Here is a 27253-nt window from a genome sequence, read left to right on the forward strand (position 1 = left end):
AATAAAGAATAGATTTGGTAAATTGGGCACTAATGATTGAAGATCAGATTAGCTGCAGGAAGACATCAAGGGTATCATTCATGAAAAAAGCAAAAGGACATTACAAAGACAGGAGAAATATGAGACCAAAACCGATGTCAGAAGAGACTGAAAATTGCACTAGAATGTTGTTGTTGTTGTTGTTATGTGCTGTCAAGTTGTGTGAGACTCATACTGACCCTATGTACAACAGCCCTAAACCCTGCTCTACCCTGTGCCAATCGCATTGCCTCTGACACACCCATCCCGATTACCCCAGTCACTAAATCAATCCATCTCATAGAGGGTCTTCCCCTCTTGCAACGTCCCTCCACCCTCCCAAGCATGATGTCCTTCTCCAAGGACCTGTCCCTCCTTGCAACATGCCCGAAGTATGTCAGACGAAGCCCCAGAATCCTTGCCTCCAAGGAGTAGCTTGGTTTGACCCTCTCGAGGAGAGTCTGTTTGTTTTCTCAGCAGTCCATGGTACATTCAATACTCTTCTCCAGCACCACAGCTCAAAGGCATCAATTCTCCTTCTATCCTCCCTAGTCATTGTCCAACTCTCTGATGCATAACAAGTGATTGCAAAGGCCATGGCCTGTATCAGGCGCACCTTAGTCTCCAGAGAGACACCATTGCTCTTGAGCACTTTAGAGAGGTCCCTAACAGCAGACTTTCCCATCACAATACATTTTTTGATTTCCTGGCTGCTGTTGCCAAGAGTGTTGACTGTGGAGCAGAGCAAACTGAAGCTGTGAACAATCTCAATCTCTTCATCATCCATCCTGATGCTACCAATTGGTCCAGTGGTGAGAATCTTTGTCTTCTTGACATTGAGCCTCAGCCCATACTGAAGGCCGCAGTCCTTGATCCTCTGCAGCAAGTGCATGAGGTCCTCCTCGGTTTCAGCAAGCAGGGTTGTGTCATCTGCATAACGCAGATTGTTAATAGATCTTCCACCAATCCTGATGCCACAATTCTCCTCATAGAGCCCAGCCTCCCAGATAATCTGCTCTGCATACAGGTTGAAAAGGTATGAAGAGAGGACACATCCTTGGCGAACACCCTTCCCAATTTTGAACCATGCAGTGTTACCCTGCTCTGTTCTGATGACTGCCTCCTGGCCCAAGTATAGGTTTCACATTAGCACGATTAGCACTAGAATGTTAGAGAGGCCAAAACAAAGAAGGGGGAGAAATATTGAAGTAAAAGAAATGGACAGAAGATTTCAAAAGTTAATTTGAGAAGAGAAAGTATTATAATGAAATATACAAAGAGCTGGAGTTAGAATACCCTTAAAAGGGAAGAACATGCTTGGCATCTCTTATGTTAGAAGAACTGAAAAACAAATTGAAGCCTCAAGTTGGGTTCTATGGGCAAAATTCTGAATAACGCAGGAAGGATCAGAATAAGATGGAAAGAATATACAGTCACTGTACCAAAAAGAATTGGTCGACATTTCAGGAAGTAGTATATGATCAAGAACCAATGGCAATGAAGGAAGAAGTTGAAGCCTCACTGAGGCATTGACAGAAAATAAATATTGAACATACCATGGACTGCCAAGAGAACAAACAAGTCTGTCTTAGAGTGGGTGAAACAAATCTGCTTTTTGGAGGGAAGAATTTTGAAGCCCTGTCTCACATACTTTGGCCAGGAATGACCAGTCCATGGAGAGGACATCATGCTTGGAAAGATGGAGAGACAGCATAGGAGAGGAAGACCCCAAATGAGACAGATTGACACAGTAACTGGGGTGATGGGGGTTGGAGTGTCAGAGATAGTGAGAGCGGCTCAGGATAGGACAGGGTTCAGAGCTAATGTTTATAGGGTTGATGTGACCAGCAGGTGACTCGATGGCACATAACAACAACATCAACGATTGACATCTTTCAATAAACAGATGCAACTTTGGATTTGCTCACCAGCCTGTGCCAGGAAGTTTGGAAGAGAGCTACTTGGTCAACTTACTGGAAGAGTTTTATATTTATTCACATTCCCCCCAAAAGTGATACAACAGAATGTGGAAATGATTGAAAAGATCATTAACATCACATGCAAGTAAAATCTTGCTGAAAGTTATTAAAACGGTTGGAACTGTACATTGACGGGGCACTGCTAGAAATTAAAATTGAATTCAGAAGAGGCTGTGGCACAATTGCTGATAGCTCATGGATCATGGCTGAAAGCAGAGAATACCAGACATGTGTTTATCTCTCTTTTACTGACTGTAAAGGCATTTGACTATGTGGATCATAACAAATTATGGTTAACATAGAAAAGAATGGAAGTCCCAGAATGCTTAATGTGCCGAAGGGAAACCTAGACCTAGACCTCTACCTGTTGTCCAAACAGAACAAAGGATGTACCGCTGAGTTGGAACCGACTGATAGCTGACCTATCAGTGGGTTTTCAGAGGCAGAAAACTGCATGGGAGCTGACTGTCCATTTTTCTCCTGCAAAGCTGCTGTTGGATTTGAACTGCATGACTTTGGGCTGGCAGTGTAGGTATTTACCATGGCTTAAAATCAGGAAAAATGTATGTTAGGGTGGTAGCCTTTCACCTATGAAATCTGCATACTGAGCAAATCATTCAAGAGGCTGGACTATATGAAAAAAGAATGTGGCATCAAGATTAGAGGAAGACTCATCAAGAGACTGCTTTATGCAGATGACACAGCCTTGTTTGCCCAAAGTGGTAAGGACGTGAAGCATTTACTGCAAAAGATCAAACTTTCAATCAGAGCTTTCAATATGGGTTACATCTCAACATCATGAAAACAAAAATCCTCATCACAGGATCAACAGGCAACATCAGGACCGTGACAGAGAAAAGACCGAAGTTGTTAAGAATTTAATTTTACTTGGATCCACAATGATCACCTAGAAGTAAAGAAATCAAAGGACGTGTTGCATTGGAATCTCTTCTGTCAAGAACTTCTCCAAAGTGCTAACAAGAAGGTTGTCCATTTTTAAATAAATAAACTTAAAATTTTAATTACGATTTTAACAAAAGTTCACAGAAAAGCTGGATTTTCATGCATTCTTTGTTGCACATTTTCCTCCCTCCTCCTATGTTACCCCTCCCTGGCTTTTTTTTTTATAAATTCACTCATTGTTGCACAATTAAGGGTGTCAAGTTAAAGACTAAGGGGTGCCTGATCCAAGCCAGGGTCTTTTCAATTACTATGAATCTGGATATGCTGAACAGATAATCTGGGAGGCTGAGTTATATGAGGAGGAATGTGGCATCAGGACTGGAGGAAGACTCATCAATAACCTGCGTTATTAAGATGACAAGACCTTGCTTGCAGAAACTGAGAAGGACCTGAGGCATTTGTTGCAAAAGGTCAAGGACTGTGGCCTCAAATTTGGATTGAAGCTCAATATCAAGAAACCAAAGATTCTAACTACTGGTCTGATGATTGGCATCATCATGATAGATGGAGAAGAGATTGTTAACAATTTCAGTTTGCTTGCCTCCACAGTCAGGTACCAGCAGTCAGGAAATCAAGACAAATTGCACTGGGAGTCTGCTATCAGGGACATCTCCATAGTACTGAAGAGTAATGATGTCATCTGGAGACTAAGGTGAGCCTGATCCAGGCCATAGTCTTTGGAATTACTTGCTATCCATCAGAAAGCTGGACAATGACTAGGGATGACAGGAGAATTGACACCTTTGAGCTGTGGTGTTGGAGTAGACTATTGAATATACCATGGACTGCTAGGAGAACGAACATATTCATCCTAGAGAGGGTGAAATCAGCCTGCTCCTTGGAGGCAAGGATTCTAAAGCTTTATCTGACATATTTTGGACATGTTGCAAGACCAGTCCTTAGAGAGGGACATCATGCTTGGGAGAGTGGAGAGACAACACAAGAGAGGAAGACCTTAGATGAGACAGATTAACTGGCTGGGGTAATGGGGGTGGGTGGGTCAGAGACAATAAGGTTGGCTCAGGATAGAGCAGGGTTTAGAGCTGTGGCTGTGAATCACCAGCGAGTCAACGACACATAAAAACAACAACAACAGCTATTCATCTGAAAATTCTACAATTTATTCCTCCTTATTTGGATGACAGAAGAAGAATCAGTGCCTCTGAGTTGTGTTAGAGAAGATCGCTGACTAACCCATGGACTGACAAAAGAACAAACAAGTGTATCTTGAGAGAAGTGCAACAGGGCTGCCTTCAGAGTCAAAGATGGTGAAACTCTGCTTCAGGTATTTTGGGCATTTTGTCAGGAGGCGCTAGCCAGTCCTTGGGGAAAGATGGAAGGTCAGAGAAAGAGAGGAAGAGCCTCCACAAGATGGATTGACACAGTGGCTGTAACAATGGGCCCGAGTGTATCAGAGGTTTTGAGCATGGCGCAGGATAAGGCAGGTTCCAATCTGTTGTTCACAGGGTCTCTATGAGCTGTATGCCACTCCATGGCACCTAACAGCAACTACAGCTAACTCCTGCAGCACAAATACCTGGCAATCCGTTTCCCTACAGATTACAGCCAGAATACCCTATGCTCTGTCAAAAGGAGTCACTATCCATCAAATGAACTCAGTGTCACACAACAGTAATGGAGTCGTCCCTTTTAGCCCTGGGAGCAGAAGTGAGGCAGAGAGGAAAGAGGGCTGGTGCTGGGCCCACCCTGGTCCTGGGCCCACCCTGGTCCTGTTCCTGAGCTGTACCTACCTGTATGTGCACACACAGCTCTCCACTTACACCCCCACACCCTGCCTCCGGCTTGTGTGATGGGTCCCACCAGCCTGCATCTTTTCCTCTGTGATCCTTGAGGCAGTCAATGCCAGGAGGCCACCATGGCTTGGGTGGAATCATGCAGGAATGACAGGGGGAGGAGGAAAGAGGAGCCCTGTGATCTTCACGTCCTGATGGAAGCACCAGCCCTCAGTTCCCTTGATGCCTAGTCTCCTGGCCAGCAGCTCCCAGGGCACAGGAAGTAGGCGGGGCCTGTGCAACTCCCTCTGTGATCTCATGCTGACAACAATGCCTTCTTGGTCAGCCTCAGGCAGGAAGAGGAAGTCTAAGGGGAGACTACCCTGTATCCCTTCTCCATGCCGGTCTTAGCAGACAGAACTATCCCACAAAGCTTGGCCCTGGGTTCCCTAGTGGCTGAAGACTTGTCCATCTTCCCAGGACTCATGCAAGGGCTAGTCCCCTGGCACCAGGGAGAGAGGTAGCGGTCTAGCAGGCCACTGAGGAACAAATAGGTCAACAGATGTTGAAAGATAAGAGTTGTCACTTGCTGTTGGCAGGAATCAACAAGACATGTATGACACAGAAATCTCTTTGAGTTCAGCTGAACTTCCTTCTTGATCTTCTCAGGGTGCCAAACCTCACACCAGGTGCCAGGGCCCAGCACCCCCCACTGCCCATGCAGCTGCCCTGCTCTGACTCATCTCTGCGTCTACAGCTGAGGGTGCAGAATGATGGCGCCTCAAGCTCTGCCCCCTCTGCCCTCCTGAGATGCACTCATAGCAATGACACCACAGAGGCCTGGCTATCTTGAGACTGTTGACTCATGAGACTGAGTTGAGTGAGTTATGCAGAAAACAGGCAGCTGCCTAGATGGCGGGCGAAATGCATGAACCCAACGAGGCCCTTTCCTGTCTGATCTATGTCCTGCTGCCGGGCAGCTGTTCTCCATGAAATTTCTCAGCCTGGTTTAAATGTCACAACTTCCCTCTCACTTACTGGAAATGTCTTCAAACCGTTCTATTATATTGTTCTCTGGGATCGTGGACAGTGATATTTTAAATACAGAAAAACACTGTTTTCCAGCTGTGTTTTCTGTTCCGTGGGACTTGGCTGCTGTGTGGACGGGCCCACAGGGAGCTCATGTGCTGGCCAGCAGCCTTGTCCTCTCGCTTGGTGCCTGTGAACCTCATTCACAAACCTCACTTGCCATTTAATGGAAACCTCCCCCAACCCCTCTCTGGAGAATAGAGGACAGAAAGAAGCCTCAGCTGGAGAGGGGGTAAAGGGCTCCAGGAAAATGCCCAGCCCTTCCCTGGATGAGGCTGCAGAGGAGGACAGCACTTCTGTTATCCCTGGAAGTACTTAGTTTTCCCGCCTGCTGCTCTTCATTGCTGGTGCCAGTGTCCTTGCTATCCCAGGTGGGCACATGAAGCTGGTGCCAGGCATTCTCCATCCCCTCCATCCTTCTTTCCGAAATGCCTTCTCACCGCAGGGGTCGCTGGACTGCTGCCGTCCATGCAGGGTCTCTCCTGTGGGCACCAGGCTGGCCTGAGATTACCAGGCCACTGTTAAGAGCCCTGGGTAAGAGCTAAGCTGTTAACAGAGTTTGGTGGTTCAAACTCAGCCAGCAGCTCTATGGGAGAAACGCTGATGGTCTGCTCCCAGATATTACAGTCTAAAAAATCCTATGGGGCTGTTCTGCAATATCACACGGAGTCATGGAGTCAAGAAATGTCCTGAGGCTGCCACACAACAACAGGCCACTGTTAGAATACTTGTTCTAGGGCACAATATAAAAAGCTGATGTTTTTCTATTTTGTTTTTTAAAATAATTCATTTCAGACCTCAGAGGTTAGATGTAAACATTAAGTAAAGGTTAACACCTCTTCCTCTCTTGGCTGCCATTACCATTTGGTCCCTTTGGAAATCAGATAAAACTGGCATGCCACCTGCTTCCAACACCTCAGAAATGCAAGAATAGTCAGAAATGTTGAATTGGTATATGTTCTGCTATGTATATTCTCAGCACAGAAATAAGTTTTGTTCCTTTTTTAAAGGGGTCTCAGGTCCCTTGGGGTAAGGTTTTTTTAGGCCAAGGGGAAGTGCTTGTTCTTTAGTGTCTCGTTCTCTTGCTCTGAGCTGTCACCTGGGGACCAGGAAAGGCTCCTGGGGATTGTGGGTTGCTCTAAGAATGAGGAGAGTCTGGGTGATACAGTGATTAAGTCCTTGGCTGCAATAGAATAGGTCAATGGTTGGAATCCATCACTTACTCCACAGGACAATGTGGCAGTTAGCTTCCTTCGAGATGCCAACCAGGCCAAAGCTATTATTTGTTCAGTTGGGTCTGACTCCACAGCAGCCCTCTATCACATTGCTAAGGAGCTTCTAGTGGCCTAGTGGTAAGAAGCTGCACTGGAATCCCAAAGGTATATGGTTCAAATCCACTAGGTGCTTGTAGGAGAAGGATGAGAAATCTCCCGTGCGATTTACTGCCTCTGAAAGCCCACTGGAGGGTCACTGAAGGGCCGACTTGATGGGACACAACAACAATAACACCACAATCAGGCTGCTGAGACTGTAAATCTTCAAGGAATGAGACCACTTCTCTTGCAGCCCAAGGGAGTGACTGATGGATTTGAACTGCTGACCTTATAGTTAGAAACATGGTATGTTACATACTTTGTCACCAGGCCTCATTTCCTTTTCCTTAGTTTTGGAAATGCTACAGGCAGTTTCTACCCTGCTCCACAGAGTCACTATGAGTTGAAGTTGACTGGAAAGCAACATGTTGTTTTAGGCAGTCCTGCTGGCAGGCTGTCGGAACAACCTCTGACAGCTTTCAAAATGAATTCCATGCCCAGGTAGTCTAAGGAAGATTTGAGCCTGAGAGGTTAGCTGGATCCAAGACAGAAGTTGTAGTATGATGCACTGCACTCCTTATTCGTTACGGAGTGGTTTTTTTTTCTTTTCCCAGCTATGGAGTTTTAAATAAATAACTTATAGGTTCCTATCTGTAAAAAAGAGGGAGTTCTGGTGGCCTTGTGGCAAGAATCTGCAATGCTATCTCAAAGGCACATGGTTCTAATTCACCAACTATTCTGCAGGTTAAGGATGGGCAATCTGGCCCCACCGCTATGTGATTAACTGCCTCTGAAAACCCATTGGAGGGTCAGCTCCAATGCAACAGTACACAACAATAAGAACAACAACATCTAATAAACAAGGAATAACAGTAGTTATCCTGCAGAGTGGTAAGGTTTAAACATGATGATGCATGTAAAAAATTTAGGACAGTAAGCCTCTACAAATGCTGAGTTAAACTGTGTCCTCTTTGTGACTGTGGTGTGGGGTGATGTGGGTGTCATTCTGCACCCCAAGGCCCAGCCCTGTAGCAAGTGTGGCCTGTCTGCACATCTAGGGCTACCCTCAGTCTCTGTGTTTCTAAAGGGTCACATCCAGAGGTTCACTGTGAGGGTTTAGTAAATATCTCCTTAGGGCATCCCCTGAAAGGACAGACCCCAGAGTTAGGGGCTTGTTCTGGTTAGCAGGTCTCACTCTTCCTATGTCAAAGTGAACAAGGAAAGTCTGTTATGACGCAGATTCAGTTACTGGCCAAAGGTGGCAGGGCCCTTACAAGTATCCTCAGGCAGCCGGGCCCAAATAAGGGCAGTGACTTTCCCAAAGTTTAACAGCAACTCTGTACTGGCTACGTCTGGCCTGGAGTCAGACTGTTTGCCTTCAAATGCCTACTCTGCCATTTTCTGGCTATGTGCCTAAGCTTCCATTTCCATTTCCTCATCCCTAAAACTTGTTTGTTATAGAGATTAAATAATCCATGGGAAAAAAAGCAGGCCATTTGGCATGGTGTTACAAGAGTGTTAGCTGTTTTTATTATTAGGTTACACGGCTCCACCTTGCCATTCCCATTTTGTCCTCAGGAGAACCCATATTTCCATTTTGAACAGAGACATGTAGCCCTGGACTTGTGACCTGGCCTTGATTAGTACAGGACTGACTTGGCAGGGCCAGTCTGCATCTCCCCTCCCCCTACAAGGAGGAATATATGTCTAGTCGTGGAGGGGCTGCAGGGAGGTTGTTGTTGTGTGCATGGAGTCAGAATCAGCCTATAGCTGACCCTCCAATGGGTTTTCAGAGGTGGTTAATCACATGGGAGTAGACTGCCCATCCTTTGCAGGGGTTATGCTGAGCAAGTCAGAAGCTGCCTGGATTTAGACAAAACAAACTCTCTGCCTTGAAACACCTAAGATCTTGACTCTCACACTTAAGCGGCCTTCTGATAAAGATGTAGTTATGGAAACAGGGACAGTCAGCAAATAAGAAACCCTTATTTGGAATCTAGTTAACATATTTTACTGCTTATGCAATGAAAAACTTGCCAGTGAAAGTTATGAGGATGTACAGGTTGGGAGGGCACTCAACCAAGAGTTCCTCTTCCCTTACAGCTTGACTAAGAGAACACTTGAGTAGTTCATTCCCTTGCTTGGTACCTTCCTGCTGGTGAGGGAAATGTGACAATGCTTCTCTCACAGAGCAGCTGACAGATTCAAACTGCCTACCTTTTGGGATTGCTGTGCAATAACCCTTTGGGATTACTAATCCCGTCTGCTCTGGCTTCCTGGAGCCACTGTGCTTTACCACTGTGGAGACACCCTGATGTGAAGCTCTCTGCAAGCAAACACTGGATCTCAACTCTGTATTCCCAGGGGGCTCACAGAATGCTGGGATCCAGTGAGCATTTGGCAGACAGACTATTCTTCCGGGACTCCTGGAATTAGGAGAACTTCCAGGGATCATATTATCCAAGCTCCTCATTTTACATGTGACAAAATAAGACCACGAGAAGGGGAGTGACTTCCCAGTGCATGCAGTGTTTTGGCTGACAGCTAATTAAAAAAACATTGGCATCTATATTGATTTTTATTTATAAACAAATTGACATAAAATAAGTCCAGATGGTAGCAGGGCAGCCTGCTGCTGATTTGCTTACAAAGGAAGCAAATGGACAGCAGAGGGGGTGGAACCAGATTCCAGCCTGGAGAACCCTCTTTTCCTCCCATCCATGTTAGCGCTTTCTTGACCTAAAATCATTAGGCCCGATCTTCTTCAGCAGCAATTCTGGCCATGGCAAGGAGCTGGGGTGGAGGGCAGGTGGTCTGCAGATGGGGCAGGGCAGGAGCTCCCATTCTTGCTGCAAAAAGCCCAGTGGAGGAAGGGTGGGGAGGTGACAGTGACTATTCTCCCCATGCTGAGTGATGTGGTCAAGGCTCTAGGGTCTGTCCACTCCTAAGAGTAGTAAATTAGGAGAGTGTTCTCTGAAAAGCAGCCAGCTAATCTGGAGAGGTTCTCTCTGATTCAGAGCAGCCATTCTCCCTCCTCCTGAAGCCCAGGCTCCAAAGCAAGAGGTGAATGAACTATGGGGCTGCTCAAGTGCCAGAAACAATAAATTAACAGTAAGAAAAGATTTTTTTTAAAAAAAGGTAGAGGTCTGCACCATCAGTTTAGAGTCTGGGGAGCTGGAGGGGAGAAGATAGGAGCAATGGGGCCATGGGATACCACACAATGCCTAGGAGGTGGTGAGGGGACTGGGCACCACTGCCAATTCAAGATCTGGCTTCCAAGGTCTCAGGGTTGGCTCCTTTCTCCATCACTTGGCAAGGGGTACAGTCTAGACTTTTGGTGGGAGCCTGGCCACACTTGAAAAATAAATATAGGGACCTCAGAGCTGAGGCAGGGCTGAGGGGAATAACAGCATCTGCCCTGGGCCCCACATTCTCCCTTCAGTCCTTCATGGAAGGACACATCACGGCAGGGCAGGGTAGTGGTAGCTCCGCACTGCTTTTCAGAGTCCGGAGGAAGCCTGGACTCCCACTGAGGCGCCTGGAGAGGCTGACTTGCCTGTCTTCACGGGGCTTGACCACTCGGTTGTCTAGACGCACCTCTCTCTTCAGAACTTGCCTTGTTTCAGTCGATCGATGTGGTAGGAGAGCTTGAGTGCAGGCCCCAGCTTCAGCCCCATGTACTTCATGATCATGTCACTGCGCAGCAGAAGCAAGGCCTTGCCATCTATCTCCTGGAGGAAGGAGAGGGAGAGGAGCCATCAGAGACCATCCTAGGTTCTGATTAAGAAACGGCCACTCAGGGAGGTGCCAACCAGAGCAAGTCCAGTCTATCTGCTGTGGCGCTGGTGCCTATCTATCCTCCCAACATTTTTCCTCTAACCATCCTTCCTTCCAACATGCACTCCTGAACTGTAAGGTCAGAATGGAGGAGTTTCTCCCACCATCACTTCTGAGACACAGCTCCATCCCACCTCTCCAGGATGCCTCTCTGGTCAGCACACTAGTCACTGACCACAAGCTGTTTTCAGACTGACCCTCAACTATTATTTTGCCAGTTACACATTTATGGAGTGGCAGTTCTCTCTTTGAAGCCGCCAGGCCTGATCTAAAAGTACCCTCTAAACCCACCTGGTGTGAGAGATGGGAAGGACCAACGAAGGGTAGAATATCTGTTTTTCATGCCCCAATGTCAGAATAGGACCAAGAAATGTGCGTAGAGGGTGGTGGGGTCTGTCTATGAGGAAGTAGTCAGAGCTCTAATCAAGGCTATGGTCACAGCAGGGAATTAGAAGTAGCTGCTGGCTAGATGTTGAGGAGGACTTGAGATGTTGGAGGGTGACCAGCGAGGGCAGGACAGTTGAAGACTACTTGACAAGGAGTTCTTAATTTGTTGTGCCCTTGATTCTCATGCCTGAAAGATGCTGGACATGAAAGTCAATAGTAAGAAATGAGAACACAGCTCTGGCAGTCTGGAGAGATCCAGTGCAGGCAGGCAGAAAGGAGAACACTTTCTGGGAAAAGAGGAGATCTCAGTCCTAGGACTGAGGCCCAAGCCACACACCCAGCTGGACTGTGGCTAATTCCAAATCCTATACTGCAGGAGGGAATCAGGTTGTCTGAGATCTTAGAGTCTTGTTTTTTATTGTGTCACCTGTGCTTGGTGACATAGCAACCTAGAATAAAGAAATATATACTCATTCCTCTTTAATAGTCTATAAATGACAAAAACAAGACTCCCAGGGAACAAGGAGAGGTCAGACAGGGGCACCTACATGTTTACGGAAGAGGTCAGCATGGGGTCCGAGCTGAGGATCTGCTTCCCGAACGAACTGCATCACATCCTCCACCGTCCATGAGGAGGGGTCCCGGCCACTCAGTCGAGAGCCATCCCGGCTTTCCAGGTATCTGTCCGACCCTGTAGGACAGGAGGACACCTACCATAAAGAGTGGGCACTGGCTTCTAAATTCTCACCGTTCTCCTGGCCACGTGCTGTGTACACGGGATGCTCACAGCACTGCCAGACTACAAGCAAAGGGAACAGAAGGAGACACCAGCATAAGCAGTCTCCCCAAAAAGGGTCTACAGGTCAGACTTTTCTAAAGTCAAATATTTGCTCTTTAAGGATAGATCTGATTTTTAGAAAAGGCCAGAAGAAGGTTTACATTGATACTGTGGTTCAATCTGGTCCTGAAACAAGGACCTTGGGTTCAGTGGGAGCTGGTAGGTTGAAGCTTTATTCTGGAGACTCTGTTTGTTGTTGTTGTTAGGTGCAGTCAAGTATGACTCATAGCAACCCTATGAACAAAAGACCTGAACCCTGTTCTATCCTGCATCATCCTCACACTTCCTGACACACAAGAGCCCACTGCAACAGTCACCACATCAATCCACCTGGTTGAGGGCCTTCCTCTCCTTTGCTGACTCTCCATCCTTCCCAGTATCATATCCTTCTCCAAAGAATAGAACCTCCTAGCAACATGCCCAAAATATGTGGGGTGAAGACTCATCATTCTTACCTCCAAAAAGCACTCTGGCTGCACTCTTTCCAAGACACATCTGTTCCTTTGGCCATATATGGGATTAATGTTCAGTGCCCTTTTCCAACACCACATTTCAAAGGCATCAATTCTTCTCTCATCCTTATTTATGGTCCAGCTCTCAGATGCATAGCAAGTGATCAGAAAGACTATGGCCTGAATCAGATCCACCTTAGTCCTCAAACTGATATCACTACTCCTCAGTAATTTGGAGAGGTCCCTAACTGCAGATTTTCCCAGTGCAATGTGTCTCCTTATTTCCTGACTGCTGGTACTAAGGGTGTTAATTGTGGATCCAGGCATGATTAAGCTGTTGACAGTTTTAGCCTCTTCTCTACCCATCATGATGTTGTCTATCAGTCCAGTGGTAAGAATCTTTTTGTCTGACATTGAGATGCAATCCACCCAAAGGCTGCATTCCTTGATCTTCTGCAACAAGTGCTTCAAGTCTCTTCACTCTTCACTTTCAGCAAGCAAGCAAGGTGTGTCACCTGCATGATGCAGGTTGTTGATTATTTATTGAATAAATAACTCAAGTTACTTATTCATTGCAAATACCTTTTTTAAATAATACACAAATGATGATTTTACTAATGGATCTTACCTGATAGGCTGCATAGGAATCAGACTGACTACATTTGTGGAAGAAATTGTTGAAGTTCAACATAGGCAGTAAAAACTAGATTAGGGGTGGGCTGTGGATCGAATCATCAATTACTCATATGCAAGTTTAAATTGAGGCCAAAGAAAATGAAAATAAGTCCACAGAAACCAAGATATGATGTTGAATAAATTCCAAATGAATTTTCCAAGATCATCTTAGGAATAGGTTTGAGTCCATGAACACCAGTGATTGAAGGCCAGATGAGTTGTGGGATGTTATCAAGGATGTCATGCATGAAGAAAGCAAAAGGTCATTACAGAAACAGAGGAGAAATAAAAAATTGAAATGGTTGTCAGAAGAGACTCTGAAAATTGTACTGGAGCATTGAGAAGCCAAAACAAAAGGAAAACAAGTAAAAGAGCTGAACAGAAGATTTCAAAGGGCAGCTTGAGAGGACAAAGCAAAATATTATAATGGAATGTGCATGTGCAGAGAGCTGGAATTGGATAATAAAAAGGGAACAACTTGCTCTACATTTCTCAAGGTGAGAGAACAGAAAAAGAAATTTAAGCCTCGTGTCACAATACTAAAAGATGCTATGGGCAGTATATTGAAAGCATCTAAAGAAGATGGACGGAATACACAGAATCATTGTACCAGAAAGAACTGGTTGACACTGAAAAATTTCAGAAAGTACCATATGAACAGGAGCCAATGGTAATGAAGGAGGAAGTGGAGACCCTGTTAGTTCCTATTTAAAAGTTCCTAATTCCTTCACAGTCCAACTCAATCCAGTTATATTAGTTTGTTTTCTGTTTCTTGCATATAGGAATATAAGTTCTATTTAATATTTTCCCTAGATAAAAGACGTTTATTTATTGATTACATCATAGAATAGTTTTTGGTGTAGTCTTTGGTTTCCTTTTTTTAATAAGCCAGTCCTGAAGTAGAGTTCTTGCCTTAGTCAGCTCTAGATGCTCATCGCCCAAGAGGTGCTCTTTAATTGGTTAAGAGAAAGTGAGTCCCAGTCAAGTACCAAGAGTCTGAGCTGAAACAGATGCGTGAAAGAAGAGGCCTATTCTTCAACATTCTCTAAAGGCTAAGAAATCTCCTCCCTTTTTCCTTCCTGGCCCAGCCCTGTCTAACCCTTTTAAACTCTAACTCATTGTAGCTGAATCAGAACCAACTCCTAGGTGACCCTAGTGCGCTTCTGAAACGAAATCACACAGGAGGAGACTGCTCATCCTTCTCCTGAGGAGCTGCTAGTGGATTTGAACTGCCAGAGACATGTGGCCGTTGGGTTAGTGGTGGAATTCCTTACAGACCAGGCCTTTGTTAAATAATGACTGTTTTGTACTTAGCTCACCACCTGTTTCACTTCAATTCTTGCCATAACCCTACCAGGCAATCCTATAGAGTCAATCCATTCAGCCACTGTAGGTCCAGTGACTTTCATATCCACTCCAACAGCCTCCTGCAGCCTTTCTCTAGTACTTGCCATTCTTGAAATGATTTCACTTTGGAATTTGAAACCTCTCACTTCTGGTTTGAATCTCCCACCTTTCCAACTTTTTTAGAATTTAACATCTAGTATAATTTTGTGATGTGTTTTAATAGTTTAACTTTCAAAGTTCTCATCTGAGGTTGTTAACAATTTCATCTTGCTCAGATCCACAATCAACACTCTTGGCACCAGCAGTCAAGAAATCTAAAGACAAACTGTATTAGGGAAATCTGTTGTCAGGGATCTCTCCAAGTGCTAAAGAGCAATGATGTCAGTCTAGTGATTAAGGTGTGCCTGATCCAGCCCTTTGCAATTACTTGTTATGTATCAGAGAGCTGAACAATGATTAAGGATGACAGAAGAAGAATTGATATCTTGGAGTTGCGATGCTAGAGAAGAGTACTGAACATCCTATGGACCATCAAGAGAACAAACAGATTTGTCTTGGAGAAGGTGACACCAAGCTGCTCCTTGGAGGCAAGAATTCTGAAGATCTGTCGCACATACTTTGGGCATATGACAGGGAGGGACAAGTCCTTGGAGAAGGACTTCATACTTGGCAGGATGAGGGACAGCGCAGAAAATGAAGACACTAGATGAGATGGATTGACACAGTAACTGGGGTAATGGGGAGGGGGATGAGAGTATCGGAGACAGTGAGACTGGCTCAGGATAGTGGAGGGTTTGGAGTTATTGTGCATATGAGCTGCCAATGACTTGATGGCACATAACAAAAATAAGGCCTTACTGCCTCCTCTTTTTAATTTTCTTAATTTCTTCCTTTTGGAAATCTCACGCTTTCTGACAAACATTCCTATAATGCTCCCACTCTAAAAAGCTTTCTTTTGACTTGCAGTCTGCCCTACAATCTTTCTTCCTCTCATGAAACTGCCACTGGTGCCCCCAGCTATTACACTGTCTCTACCACCTTTTACCACCATTTAAGCTTTCCTTGTCAATATCACTAATTACCTATTAACTGTCTCATCCAATAGAACTTTTGTCATTCCCTATTTTATAAATCTTTGCTATAGTGTGGTCTATACTGCTGGCTAGCATACAATTAATTTGTGTTTTTCCTCACATCTGACTGTTCCTTTTCCTCCTTGGGTGGACTCTTCTTCCTGTTCCCACCTCTTAGACTGTATTGTTTCCTAGGTCTCTATCTTTGGTCAACAGTTTTTCCGCTCTACACATAATTCTTTTTTTAAAAGAGTTTGTAGAGTTTCCAGAGGCATCTAGTTTAGGAAGTGGATGCCACTCCTGCTTCCCAGCATAATTCAATCTGGAAGCTCATCCAAACATTGTATATAATGGGTGACCATGATGGTATTTGACAAGATTATGGAACAGTGTGCAGCATCACAGCAACACCAAGTTGTTCAGTTCAGCAAACAGACAAAAGACTGCTGTTTCATTTAAGGAATATTCATTCGAAAATGGGCTCTGTAAGGGTTTTAAAGCCAATGTCTTTGATTACCGCTAAATGAAACTAGTGCTGTTTGTATCTGGAGGAACGTGCAGTGTGAAGTAACCTGGGTTGCTATGATGCTGAACCTTGTACCATTGGGGTATCAAATACCATAATGGTTTCCCAGTGTGGACAGTGTTTGATGGAGCTCCCAGTTGTAAAACAGGTTTGGAAGTAGGAGTGGCATCCACTTCCTAGACCACATGCCTCTGGAACTCTATGAATTTGGAAATGACAATAGTTATGGAAAGGTATTAGGTCTTTTGTTCAGAGTCGCTATGAGTTGTGCTTGATTCAGTGGCAATCAACACCACCACCACCACCACCACACATAATTCTAGAAAGTAATTATTATTGGACAACTACCTAAATGCTGATGAATCTCAGCCATTTACCTTCAGCTCAATCCTCTTCCCTTGGCTTCACACATGTGTAACCACTGCCTGTGGCACACCAGCACCTCAATAACCTACGGGTCCCTTCTCCTTCTATCTCTTCTATGAGTCTTCTTTCAGTGATGGCACCACCTTACATACATTCACAACTTTCTTCTTCCTCCCTATCTCAACGCTGGCTACATTTTTCTATTTTTTAATCTATTCGCGCTTCTCCAAGCTTTCTGTAAATGCACTAATCCAGGCCTTTATCACTTACAGCTTGGCCTACTACCTTAGCACCCTCATAAGTCTCTCTAGTTACCCTTCCTCCAATCTGTATCTAACACAGCAATCAATGATCGATAAGCCTTTAATAGCTTTGTACTGCCTACAAAGTCAACTCCAAACTCTCTAATAAGCAATTAAATTCCTCTATCATAAAATCCCTGGCCTTTCCAGGCTTTCCTATTTGAAGTCTCAGTATCACATTTTATGTTTCAGAAATACCATATTCCATGTAATTACTGGGACAATTTATGCTAGTAGCTCACTGCCCTTGTTCATGCTATTTCCTCTTTCTGGAAGACTCCCTCCTCCACTATCTGTAAAGTGACCATTATGTATTAATTCTTGAAGTCTCTTGCAAAGTATCATTTCCTCAAGAAAGCTTTCCTTGAACACCTAGCTGAAGTTCAAATGCAAACTCAAAGCTGTTGAGCTGGCTCTGACTCAGAGCAACTCTCCACCAGATTCCCAGGCTGTGAATTTGTATTGGGAACACTGTCCATGTTCTCCTATGGAGCCACTGGTATATCTGAACCATCAGAGAAGCATGGTCTTTGGGCTAGCAATCCAACTCTGGACACCAGAGGTCTCCAGCCTGGGGTAGGTGCAACTTATTGTTCTTTACATGATATTCAAAGTAGATCTGACACTGCACTCAAGATTGAATTGTTTTCTAATTATCTGTTTAAAAGTTCTTCTTTCCTATAAAACGGCAAGCTTCTTGATGTCAGAAAGTGATTCACTTTTGCATATCCATATCCATCGCAGATGGTGTTCAGATAGTGTGACTGATAAATAATTCAATCCTTCCCTGTTCCCTGGATTTGAGTTCTTAGCAATTAGTTTCCATCATCCTCTTAACCAATTCAAGAGCTCCAATTACCTTCCAGGTACCTGGCCAGGAAAAGTGTAAGTCCTGCTCCCAAGCTCCATTTACCACCAGGCAAGGGAGACCACAGATCTAGGTCTTCTCTAGATGTTTAGGAAGTAAGGAAAGGAGAGAGTGAAGGAAAACCGAAGGACCAGAATTTTATACACTTACCCCTGGAACATAGCCTGCGCACAGCTGAGGCAGTGCTCTGTGGGAGGCCACAGGACGGAAGCAGGGGCCGGTACCCGGGGGTTCGAAGATTTTGGGAGGTGCTGACAACACGGTTGTTGGAATTCAAGGCAGAGTCCATTGAATCTGAGTGTGGCTCCAGGGACTGGGACAGACTATTCCCCAGAATAAAGGTTTCACCTGCAAAATAGTAAAACTATGATTACACTGGGAATATTGCCAAAGTCACGGTTTCTAGGTACCTGCTTGAGAGCAAACAACAGTAGAAAAGGTGCTATCGTAGCATAGTTCCAAGTGTGCTGAGCTAACCAAAGAAGTCGAACAGAAAGAGAACACTTCTGGGCTGGAACTCAGGAGCCCTGTGTAAGAGCCATAGTTATGGCTCTTATAAAATATCTTGAATGAAGCTCAAAACCACTTTCTGGACATGAGTTTTCTGGAAACTTTTCATCTTAGACTAGATCATCTTTGAGCTGCCCATCTGGTTGAGCTGTCCTGTGCTCTTCCTGGATAAGGAGGACCTTGTAAATATAACAGAGCTATAATTCTAGGGATAGAAGAGGCTGCCTTGGGCACAAGATGCCATAGCAGGCAGCAGGACTGGTGGAAGAGAGATGCTTCTTTAAAAGTTAACCATCTGCTTTTTGAGAGATGGATAAATCTACCTGCAAAATATCTGATCTACTTTTCCTCCCTCCTTTCATATTTGCCTCATTCATTAGAAACATTTCAAGGAAGCCAGGCTGTACAAGGGAGCTAAGAGAGAGCTTGGGTGTTGAACCAGAAAGTGAGTTAGAATTCAGCTCTACCACTCAGCAGAAAGTAATTCTCTCAGGACCTCAGTGTCTTCACCTATAACATGGGGGAAAATAATTCCTCTTTCTCCCAAGGGACTTGTGAATATAAAAGAGTGGCTATGAATATTTGGTTGTTGTGTACTATTGAGTCTTTTGAATACTTTCATAAAAAGATTTACGTCCTGATGCTTCTGTCCAAGCCCTGGCCCAATGACAGACAACAGGCCTAGTCAATACACTCTGGAACCTGCAGGTTCCCTACTCAAACCCAGTTCCTCCACACTGGTCATAACATTCTTCCATTCTCTGCTTAGGGTGGGGATGGTGGAGGGCTGGAGCAGAGTGCCTGGGGCAATGGGCCACATCACTGTCCTTTCTGGTTTATCTTAGAATCTAGGTATTTATGTAATGTTTGGGATTCACTTAGGGTCTCCAGTGAACTCCAGGAGCTCTGGTAGTCTAGTGGGTAAGCAGCATTACTGCCTCAAAGGCGTGCTGTGGCTTCACAGCAGAAAAACAGGAAATTGCTTCCCATGTGATTTAGAGCCTCTGAAAACCCACTGGAGAGTCAGTTATGAATTGGTTCTGACTTAACAGCAATGAACTGGTTCTGATTTGATGGCCACGAGTTGAGTTGAATAAACCCAAATTCAAGCACATGGTCTAATGGTAGAAGATGTTTTCAATTTCTGGACATTTCCTAATATAGGCAATCCCTGAACTATGAAGAGGTTTTGTTCTTAAGTCTTTAAAGTAGAATTTGTACATAAGTTGGCTTAGTTAGGTAAAGTTTTTACTTAATGGAAAACATTCCATACTCATAGATCAGAAGACTAAATATTATAAAAATGACGGTAATACCAAAAGCAATACAAAGGGTAAATCAAGAAACAAAGTTTTATAATTTTATTATTGTTGTTAGTTGCCACTGAGTCAAGTGCCACAACTCAGAGTGACCCTATGGATAACCATTCTGAATCCTGTACTGTCCTGTCCTGTGCTATTCTCACAATCTGATACACTTGAGTCCATTGCTACAGTCACTTTGTCACTACACCTGATTGAAGGTTTTCCTCTTCCTTGCCATCCCCTCCCCCCTTCCAAGCATGCTATTCCTCTCCAAGGAAAAGCCTCTCCTAGCAACATGCCTAAAGTATATGAAATGAAGTTTTATCATCTTTGCCTCCAAGGCACACTCTGGCTGCACCTTCTCCAAGACATAATCTGTTTGTTCTTTTGGCAGTCTATGGGATACTCAGTACTCTACTACTACACCAAAGTTCAAAGGTATCCATTCTTCTGTCATCTTTATTCATTGTCCAGTTCTCAAGATACACTGCAAATAACTGAAAAGACCATGATCTGAATTAGGCACACTGTATTCCTCAAACTGACATCATTGCTCCTCAAGAATCTGGAGCAGTCCCTGACTACAGATTTTCCCAGTGCAATTCATCTCCTGATCTCCTGACTGCTAGTACCAAGGTTGTTGATTGTGAAGTTGTTACCAGTTTCAATCTTCTCTCCATCTATCTTGATGTTGCCTATTAGGTCAGTGGTGACCATTTTTGTTTTCTTCACATTGAGATGCAATTCATATTGAAGTCTGCAGTGTTAACCTTCTGCAACAAGCACTTCAGGTCCTCTTCAATTTCAGAAAGGCTGTATCATCAGAATTACACAAGTTATTGATGAGTCTTCCGCCAATCCTTATGCCACATTCTTCTTCACAGAGTCCAGTTTCATGAATTATTTGCTCAGCATAAAGACTGAATAGGTATGGAAAGAGGATACAACCTTGATGCACACCTTATTAGACTTAAACTATGTAGTACTTTTTTGTTCTGTTCACACAATAGTCTTCGGATCTAGGTATAGATTTTTCTCAAACAAAATTAAGTGGTTTGGGATTCTTGTTTTTCTCAATGTTAGCCATAATTTGTTATGATCTACTTAGTCAAATGCCTTTATATAGTCAATAAAGCACAAATAGACATTCTTCTGGAATTTGATTTCAGTCAGGATCCATCGGACACCAGCAATGTTGCCCCTGGTTCTATGGCCTTTTGTAAACCTAATTTGAGTATCTGGAAGTTCTCTATGTAGTCTGTTAGCCATTTTTATAAGATGTTAAGCAGTATTTTGCTTACATATGATATTGTTCAATAATGTCCACATTCTTTTGAATCACCTTTCTTGGGAATGGAAACAAATATGGATCTCTCCCTGTCAGTCAGCTAGGCAGCTGTCCTCTAAATTTCCTAGCATAGATTGGTGAGCACATTCAGGGCTGCATCTGTCATTTGAAACATGTTACTTGGCATCCCATCAATTACTAGGGCCTTATTTTCCCCCAGTTTCTTAATTGTAGCTTTCACATCATCCTTCATGACCACTCCTCTTGATCATATGGTACTTCTGAAATATTTCAATGTCAGCTAATTATCTTTGGATGGACTGGCCCCGCCTTACAACATGGCATAAGTATATGAGATGATGTTTCATCATTCTTGCCTCTAAGAACACTGTGGTTTGTATTTTCTCTAAGATAGACATGGATATTTTGTATTCTTCATCAACATCACAATTCAAAGACACTAATTGTTCCTCTGCCTTTATGTTTCACTGTCCAGATTTCAGATGCTGAGAAAGCAAGTGAAAAGAAAGTATTTTGGATCAGACACACTTTAGTCTTTAAACCGATGAATGCACACCCATGTTTACTCCTCCAATATTTCACAATAGCAAAGAGTTGGAAGCAACTCGAGTGCCCATTAACAAACAAATGGGCAAAAAAGGGTACATTCCCACAATGGAATACTATGCAGCACTGAAAAATAATGAACTTATAAAACCTAATACAATATAGGTGGCCCTGGACGATATTATGTTGACTGAAATGTCTCGATCTCAAAAGGACAAATACTGCATAGGAAAAGGGTGGACAGATAATGAATACTGTATTGGAACAACTGAGGGAGAGAACTGTTTAAAAGAAATATATGGTTAGGCATTATACATTAGACAACAGTCCAGAATAAGAGATACATTGCAAAGAGGACTGGGGGAGGAGGCAAGGAAGGAGAAAAGGGAGGAAACTGTGCAATAATGAATGGATATATTTTTAAAAGAAAGTGAAGTGTGGAAGGAGGAAGGGAGGGTGTGGGAGAAAAATGTGCAACAATGAATGTATGAAAATCCAGGTCTTCTGTAAACTTTCATTAAAAACCACAATTTTTAAAAAAGAGAATAAAGAACACTGCATTAAAACAGATGAAGGAAAGAATTGTTTAAAAGGAATATATGATTAGGCATTGTCTATATGACAAGAGTCCAGAATGAGAGGTGCATAGCAAAGTGGACTGGAGAGGGAGAGGGAGGGGGGAGGAAATGATGCAACAATGGATGATTTTTTTCTAATTAATTTTAATGAAAGTTTACTGAGACTTTGGATTTGCATTCATTCATTGTTGCACACCTTCCCCCTGCCCACTCCTCTCCCCCAGCTCACTTTTCTCTTTGAAAAGTAAAAAAAAAATTCTTTCATTGTTATACAATCCTCCTTCCCCAGTCCACTCCACCATGCAGTTTTAATTCTGGACTCTTCTTATGCCAAAAATACTCAATCATATATTCTTTAGAAACAGTGCTCTCCCTCATCTATTTCAAGGCAGTATATATTATTTATCTCATCTTTCCTTACTTTGCCCCCAATCCCAATTTGTCAATCCTGCTTTACCACAGTGGCATTATGCAGTATTTGTTCTTTTGTGACTGGGATATTTCACTCAGCATAACATCCTCCAGGATCACCCATTTTGTATAATATTTCATGAGTTCCTTGTTTTTCAATGAATCACAGTACTCCATTGTGTGAATATACCACAGCTTCTCTATCCACTCGCTTGTTGATGGGCACTTGGGTTGTTTCCAACTCTTTGCTACTGTGAACAAAACCACAATAAACGTGGGTGTGCATATATTTGCTTGGGTGGCAGTTATGATTTCTTTGGGTTATATACCCAGTCAATATGGACTGAGGCTCAATGTCAAGAAGACAAAAATTCTCACCACTGGACCAATCGGTAGCATCAGGATGGATGGCGAAGAGATTGAGATTGTTCACAGCTTCAGTTTGCTCGGCTCCACAGTCAACACTCTTGGCACCAGCAGCCAGGAAATCAAAAAATGTATTGCGATGGGAAAGTCTGTGGTTAGGGACCTCTCTAAAGTACTCAAGAGCAGCGGTGTCTCTCTGGAGACTAAGGTGCGCCTGATACAGGCCATGGTTTTTGCAATCACTTGTTATGTATCAGAGAGTTGGACAATGACTAGGGAGGATAGAAGGAGAATTGATGCCTTTGAGCTGTGGTGCTGGAGAAGAGTACTGAATGTACCAAGGACTGCCAAGAAAACAAACAGATTCATCCTAGAGAGGGTTAAATCAGGCTGCTCCTTGGAGGCAAGGATTCTGGGACTTCGTCTGACATACTTTGGACATGTTGTAAGGAGAGACAGGTCTTTAGAGAGGGACACCATGCTGGGTAGAGTAGAGGGACAGCGCAGGAGGGGAAGACCCTCTATGAGGTGGATTGATTCAGTGACTGGGGTACTCGGGATGGGTGTGTCAGAGGCAATGAGATTGGCACAGGATAGAGCACGGTTTAGGGCTGTTGTACATAGGGTCGCTATGAGTCGCAAACAACTCGACGGCACATAACAACAACAACAACAAACATATACCCAGTAGTGGAATTGCTGTGTCAAATGGTATTTCTGTTTCCAACTTTTTGAGAAAGCGCCATACTGCCTTCCATAGTGGTTGCACCATTTTACACTCTCACTAATGGGGAATACGTTCTAGTGTCTCCACAACCTCACCAGCATTTGCTGTTCTGTTAAATTTTGCTATTCTTACTATGGTGAGATGATTTCTCATAGTTGTTTTGATTTATATCTGTTTTAGAGCTAGGGATTTGGAATACTTCTTCATGTGTTTGTTCGCCATCTGAATGTCTTCTTTGGTGAAGTGTCTGTTCATATCCTGTGCCCATTTTTCAACTGGATTGTTTATCTTGTTGTGGTGCTCGAATGTTTTATAAATTCTAGATATAAGTCCCTTATCAGACAATATTACAAAATATTTTTTTCCCAGTCTGTGGCTTCTCTTTTACCCTGTTGGAGAAATTTTTCGATGTGCATAGGGATTTTATTCTTAGAAGATGCTATTTTATCCTCTCCTGGTTGTAAGTAATTTTTTTTTAAAGTAAACTGGCAAAATAACTATGAGATATCATCACAGTAAGAATACCAAAATTCAACAAAGCAGCAAACAACAAATGCTGGTGAGATTGTGGAGAAACTGGAACACTTATTCATTGTTGGAAGGAAGGTAACTGGTGTGCCTGCTCTGGAAGACCGTATGGTTCTCTCTCGAAAAGTTGGAAATAGAAACACCATTTGACACAGCAATTCCACTACTGGGAATATACCCTAAAGAAATCAGAACTGCCATCCAGATATATGCATACCCATGTTTATTGCTGCATTGTTCACAAAGGCAAAGAGATGGAAATAACCCAAGTGCCCATCAACAAACAAATGGATAGAGAAGCTCTGGTATATTCACACAACAGAATACTATGCAGCACTGAAAAACAAGGAACTAATGAAATATTATACAAAAAGGCAACATTATGCTGAGTGAAATATCTCAGTCACAAAAGCACAAATAGTGCATAATGCCACTCTTATAAAACAAGACTTATAGGAGGGTTGGGAGAAACTAAGAAAAGAGGGGATAAATAATGTACACTGCATTGAAACAGATGAGGAATAGAACTGCTTAAAAGAAATATAGGAATAGGTATTATCTGCATGAAAACAGTCCAGAATAAGAGCTGCATAGTAAAGTGGACTGGGGAGGCGGATTGTTGAAAATTCTCTCAACAATGAAAGAATTTTTTTTCAAAGAGAAGAGTGAATTGGGGGGGTGAGTGGGCAGGGAGGAAAATGTGCAACAATAAATGGGTGTTAATCCAAGTTCTCTATAAACTTTCATTAAAATTTCAATTAAAAAAATTAAAGTGAACTGGGAGAGTAGGTAGGAAAATGTGCAAAATTTATATATACATATATTTAATTAAATTTTTATTATTTTGTGTGTGTGTACCGTCAAATCAGATCTGACTGGTACAGGAGGATATTGCTCCTCCTTCTCCGGGACAGCATCTGGTGGATTCGAACCGTGTACCTCTGGGATTGCAGTGCAGCTTCTTGCCACTAGGCCACCAGAGCTCCCCTAAATGTGCAAAATTGAATGAATGAAAATCCAACTTTTCTTTAAACTTTCATTAAAATCACAATCAAAGATAAATGAAACCAAAACTGAAACAAAAAAATAAACTGATATTTTTGGATTCTCCTTTGGTCTTCGTTATTCATTGTCCAACTTTCATATGCATACAAGTCAACTGAAAATACCAGGGCTTGGATCAGGCATACTTTAGATTTTAAACTAATATCCTTGCTGTTTACATTTTGAAGAGGTCCTTGACAGCAGATATTCTCAATGCAACACTTTCAATTTCTTGACTGCTGCTTCAAGGGGTACTGAGTGTGGATCCAAGTATAATAGTTGTATAGTATAATAGCTGATAACATTAATCTTTTCTATTATCTATCATGACTTTTCCTATTGGTCCAGTGGTGAGGATTTTTTTTTCTTGCTGTTAAGATGTAATGCATATTGAAGGCTGTTATTTTTTTATTTCCTTTCATAAGTGTTTCAAAATGTCTTTATTCTTTCAAGCAAAGTTGTGTCATCTGCATAATGCAGGTTTTTGATGAGTCTTTCTCAAAACCCGATACCCATTCTTGTTCATATAGTCTAGTTTCTCAAATGATTTGTTCAGCATATAAACAGGTATGGACAAAGGATAAAACCTTGATGTACTTCCTTTCTGATTTTATTAATGCTGAATCTCTTAAGTTAGATGTTAGTACTGTGTTAGGATATATATAAGTATTTAATGATAAATTCCTTAATTTGCAGGTAACACCTAAATGGTTTAGTAAATAAAGATATGGATTTTTAAATGCATACACACACACACACACACACACACACACACACACACACAGAGGGAGGGAGGGAAGGAGGGAGGGAGGGGGGAGAGAGAAACAAAGAAAGGAAAATACAAAACAGCTAACAAATAATAAATCTAAGTATAAAATACACAGCTGCCCACTGTACCATTTTTATGAATTTTCTCTAGGTTTGACATTTTTCAAAATAAAAGAGGGAAAATTTAACAGTTTCAACTTAGTTAAGGAGACTTAATGGGTTATTCAACCTACCAAAGCTTGTAGTTAATACCTGCAATACTACAGAGCTTATTGAGTTGGTTTATGACTGTAAGTGGCAGGGTAGTGTGAAGACAAGGCTGGAGGGAAGGGAGAGGCCCCAGTAAACTCCTAGATAAGAGAGGTGTTACTCATTCCTTTTAGAATGGTGGAAATGTAGAAATAACAATCAGATTCAAAGGGTAAAGTGAAAGATAACTCTTGTACAGGTCAAGCTTTGTAAAGATCAGAAAAATGCAGTGCATGTTAAATAATCAGTGGGTGCAAACAGTGAACAGAGAAGGCAGGTAGGCAGAGAAACAAACTAAGGAGCACTGAGGAGTTAGATGCCAAGGAAAGGCCGTAGCTTGTCTGGGCACAGCTTAAACATTCACTTCAGGGCAGCAAATAGAAGTTAAAATGTGAGCAATCAAAGCATTGGGCACCATTACAAGAAACAGGGCTTTCAAAGCCCACAAAGGTCCGGAGTGAGCTGTATTTGTTTGAAATAAGGGAAGGAAAAGCTGGCAGCCAATGGAGGAACTTGATCCCTCTGGCCTTTGTTTCTTTCCTTGTTGATGAGGCAAGAAGGAACAGAACTCCCAGGAAACGTTATGCTGTAATCCCAAACTACCTTCATTACTGCAGGTTCAATATGTGCATTTCCAATGGTCTGCCTCCAGTACATTTCTCTCAGTTCTTAATGACTGCATTCCATTTAAGGATTCTGAATTTCTATTTCTTTTAGAAAACTCACGTTAGACTAGTAGCTACATTTATAACTTCCTGTGTATCCCTTCTTTCTGAAAGTTAGGTAGGCCCAACTGTCATTACTAAGCTCTCTGCTTTCAGCCAAGACCCATGTAACATTACTAAAGTGTAGACGCACATTTCTGATGACTGATAGGTGGGGTTATTTAATGACCTGCCTTTCCCTATGCCACTACATCATGCCAGTCAGGACAACATTCTAACTCTAAGTAAAAATGCTTTATTCCTATCCTCAGAGATTCTAATGCTAAAAGATAGTAATCTGGAGTAGGTTAGGTGTAAAGTCCCTTCCAAAGAAAGGGATGAGTGAGGGGGTCACAGATATACCCGATGGTCTGATCCCTCCAGAGGAATATTTTTTTGCCCTGCATACAAATCACCATTATGTGGTGACTTATTTAGGTACA

General features: G+C 43.0%; 1 protein-coding gene across 3 annotated transcripts in view; it reads right to left on the reverse strand.

Moving 5' to 3' along the window:
- Positions 1 to 10379: 10379 nt before the first annotated feature.
- The window catches only part of SCMH1 (sex comb on midleg homolog 1 (Drosophila)), a 355171-nt gene continuing 338297 nt past the window's right edge, over positions 10380 to 27253 (reverse strand). For all 3 annotated transcript variants that reach the window (XM_006886519.1, XM_006886518.1, XM_006886520.1), the window contains 3 exons: positions 17917 to 18114; positions 11868 to 12010; positions 10380 to 10826 (listed from right to left, as the gene is read on the reverse strand). In XM_006886519.1, coding sequence (XP_006886581.1) covers positions 10701 to 10826; positions 11868 to 12010; positions 17917 to 18114 — 467 coding nt within the window. In that variant the 3' untranslated portion in view covers positions 10380 to 10700. The remainder of the gene's footprint in view (positions 10827 to 11867; positions 12011 to 17916; positions 18115 to 27253) is intronic.

Source organism: Elephantulus edwardii, unplaced genomic scaffold (assembly GCF_000299155.1).
Source record: "Elephantulus edwardii isolate Elephantulus edwardi_28Jun2011 unplaced genomic scaffold, EleEdw1.0 scaffold00049, whole genome shotgun sequence".
NCBI lineage: Eukaryota > Metazoa > Chordata > Mammalia > Macroscelidea > Macroscelididae > Elephantulus > Elephantulus edwardii.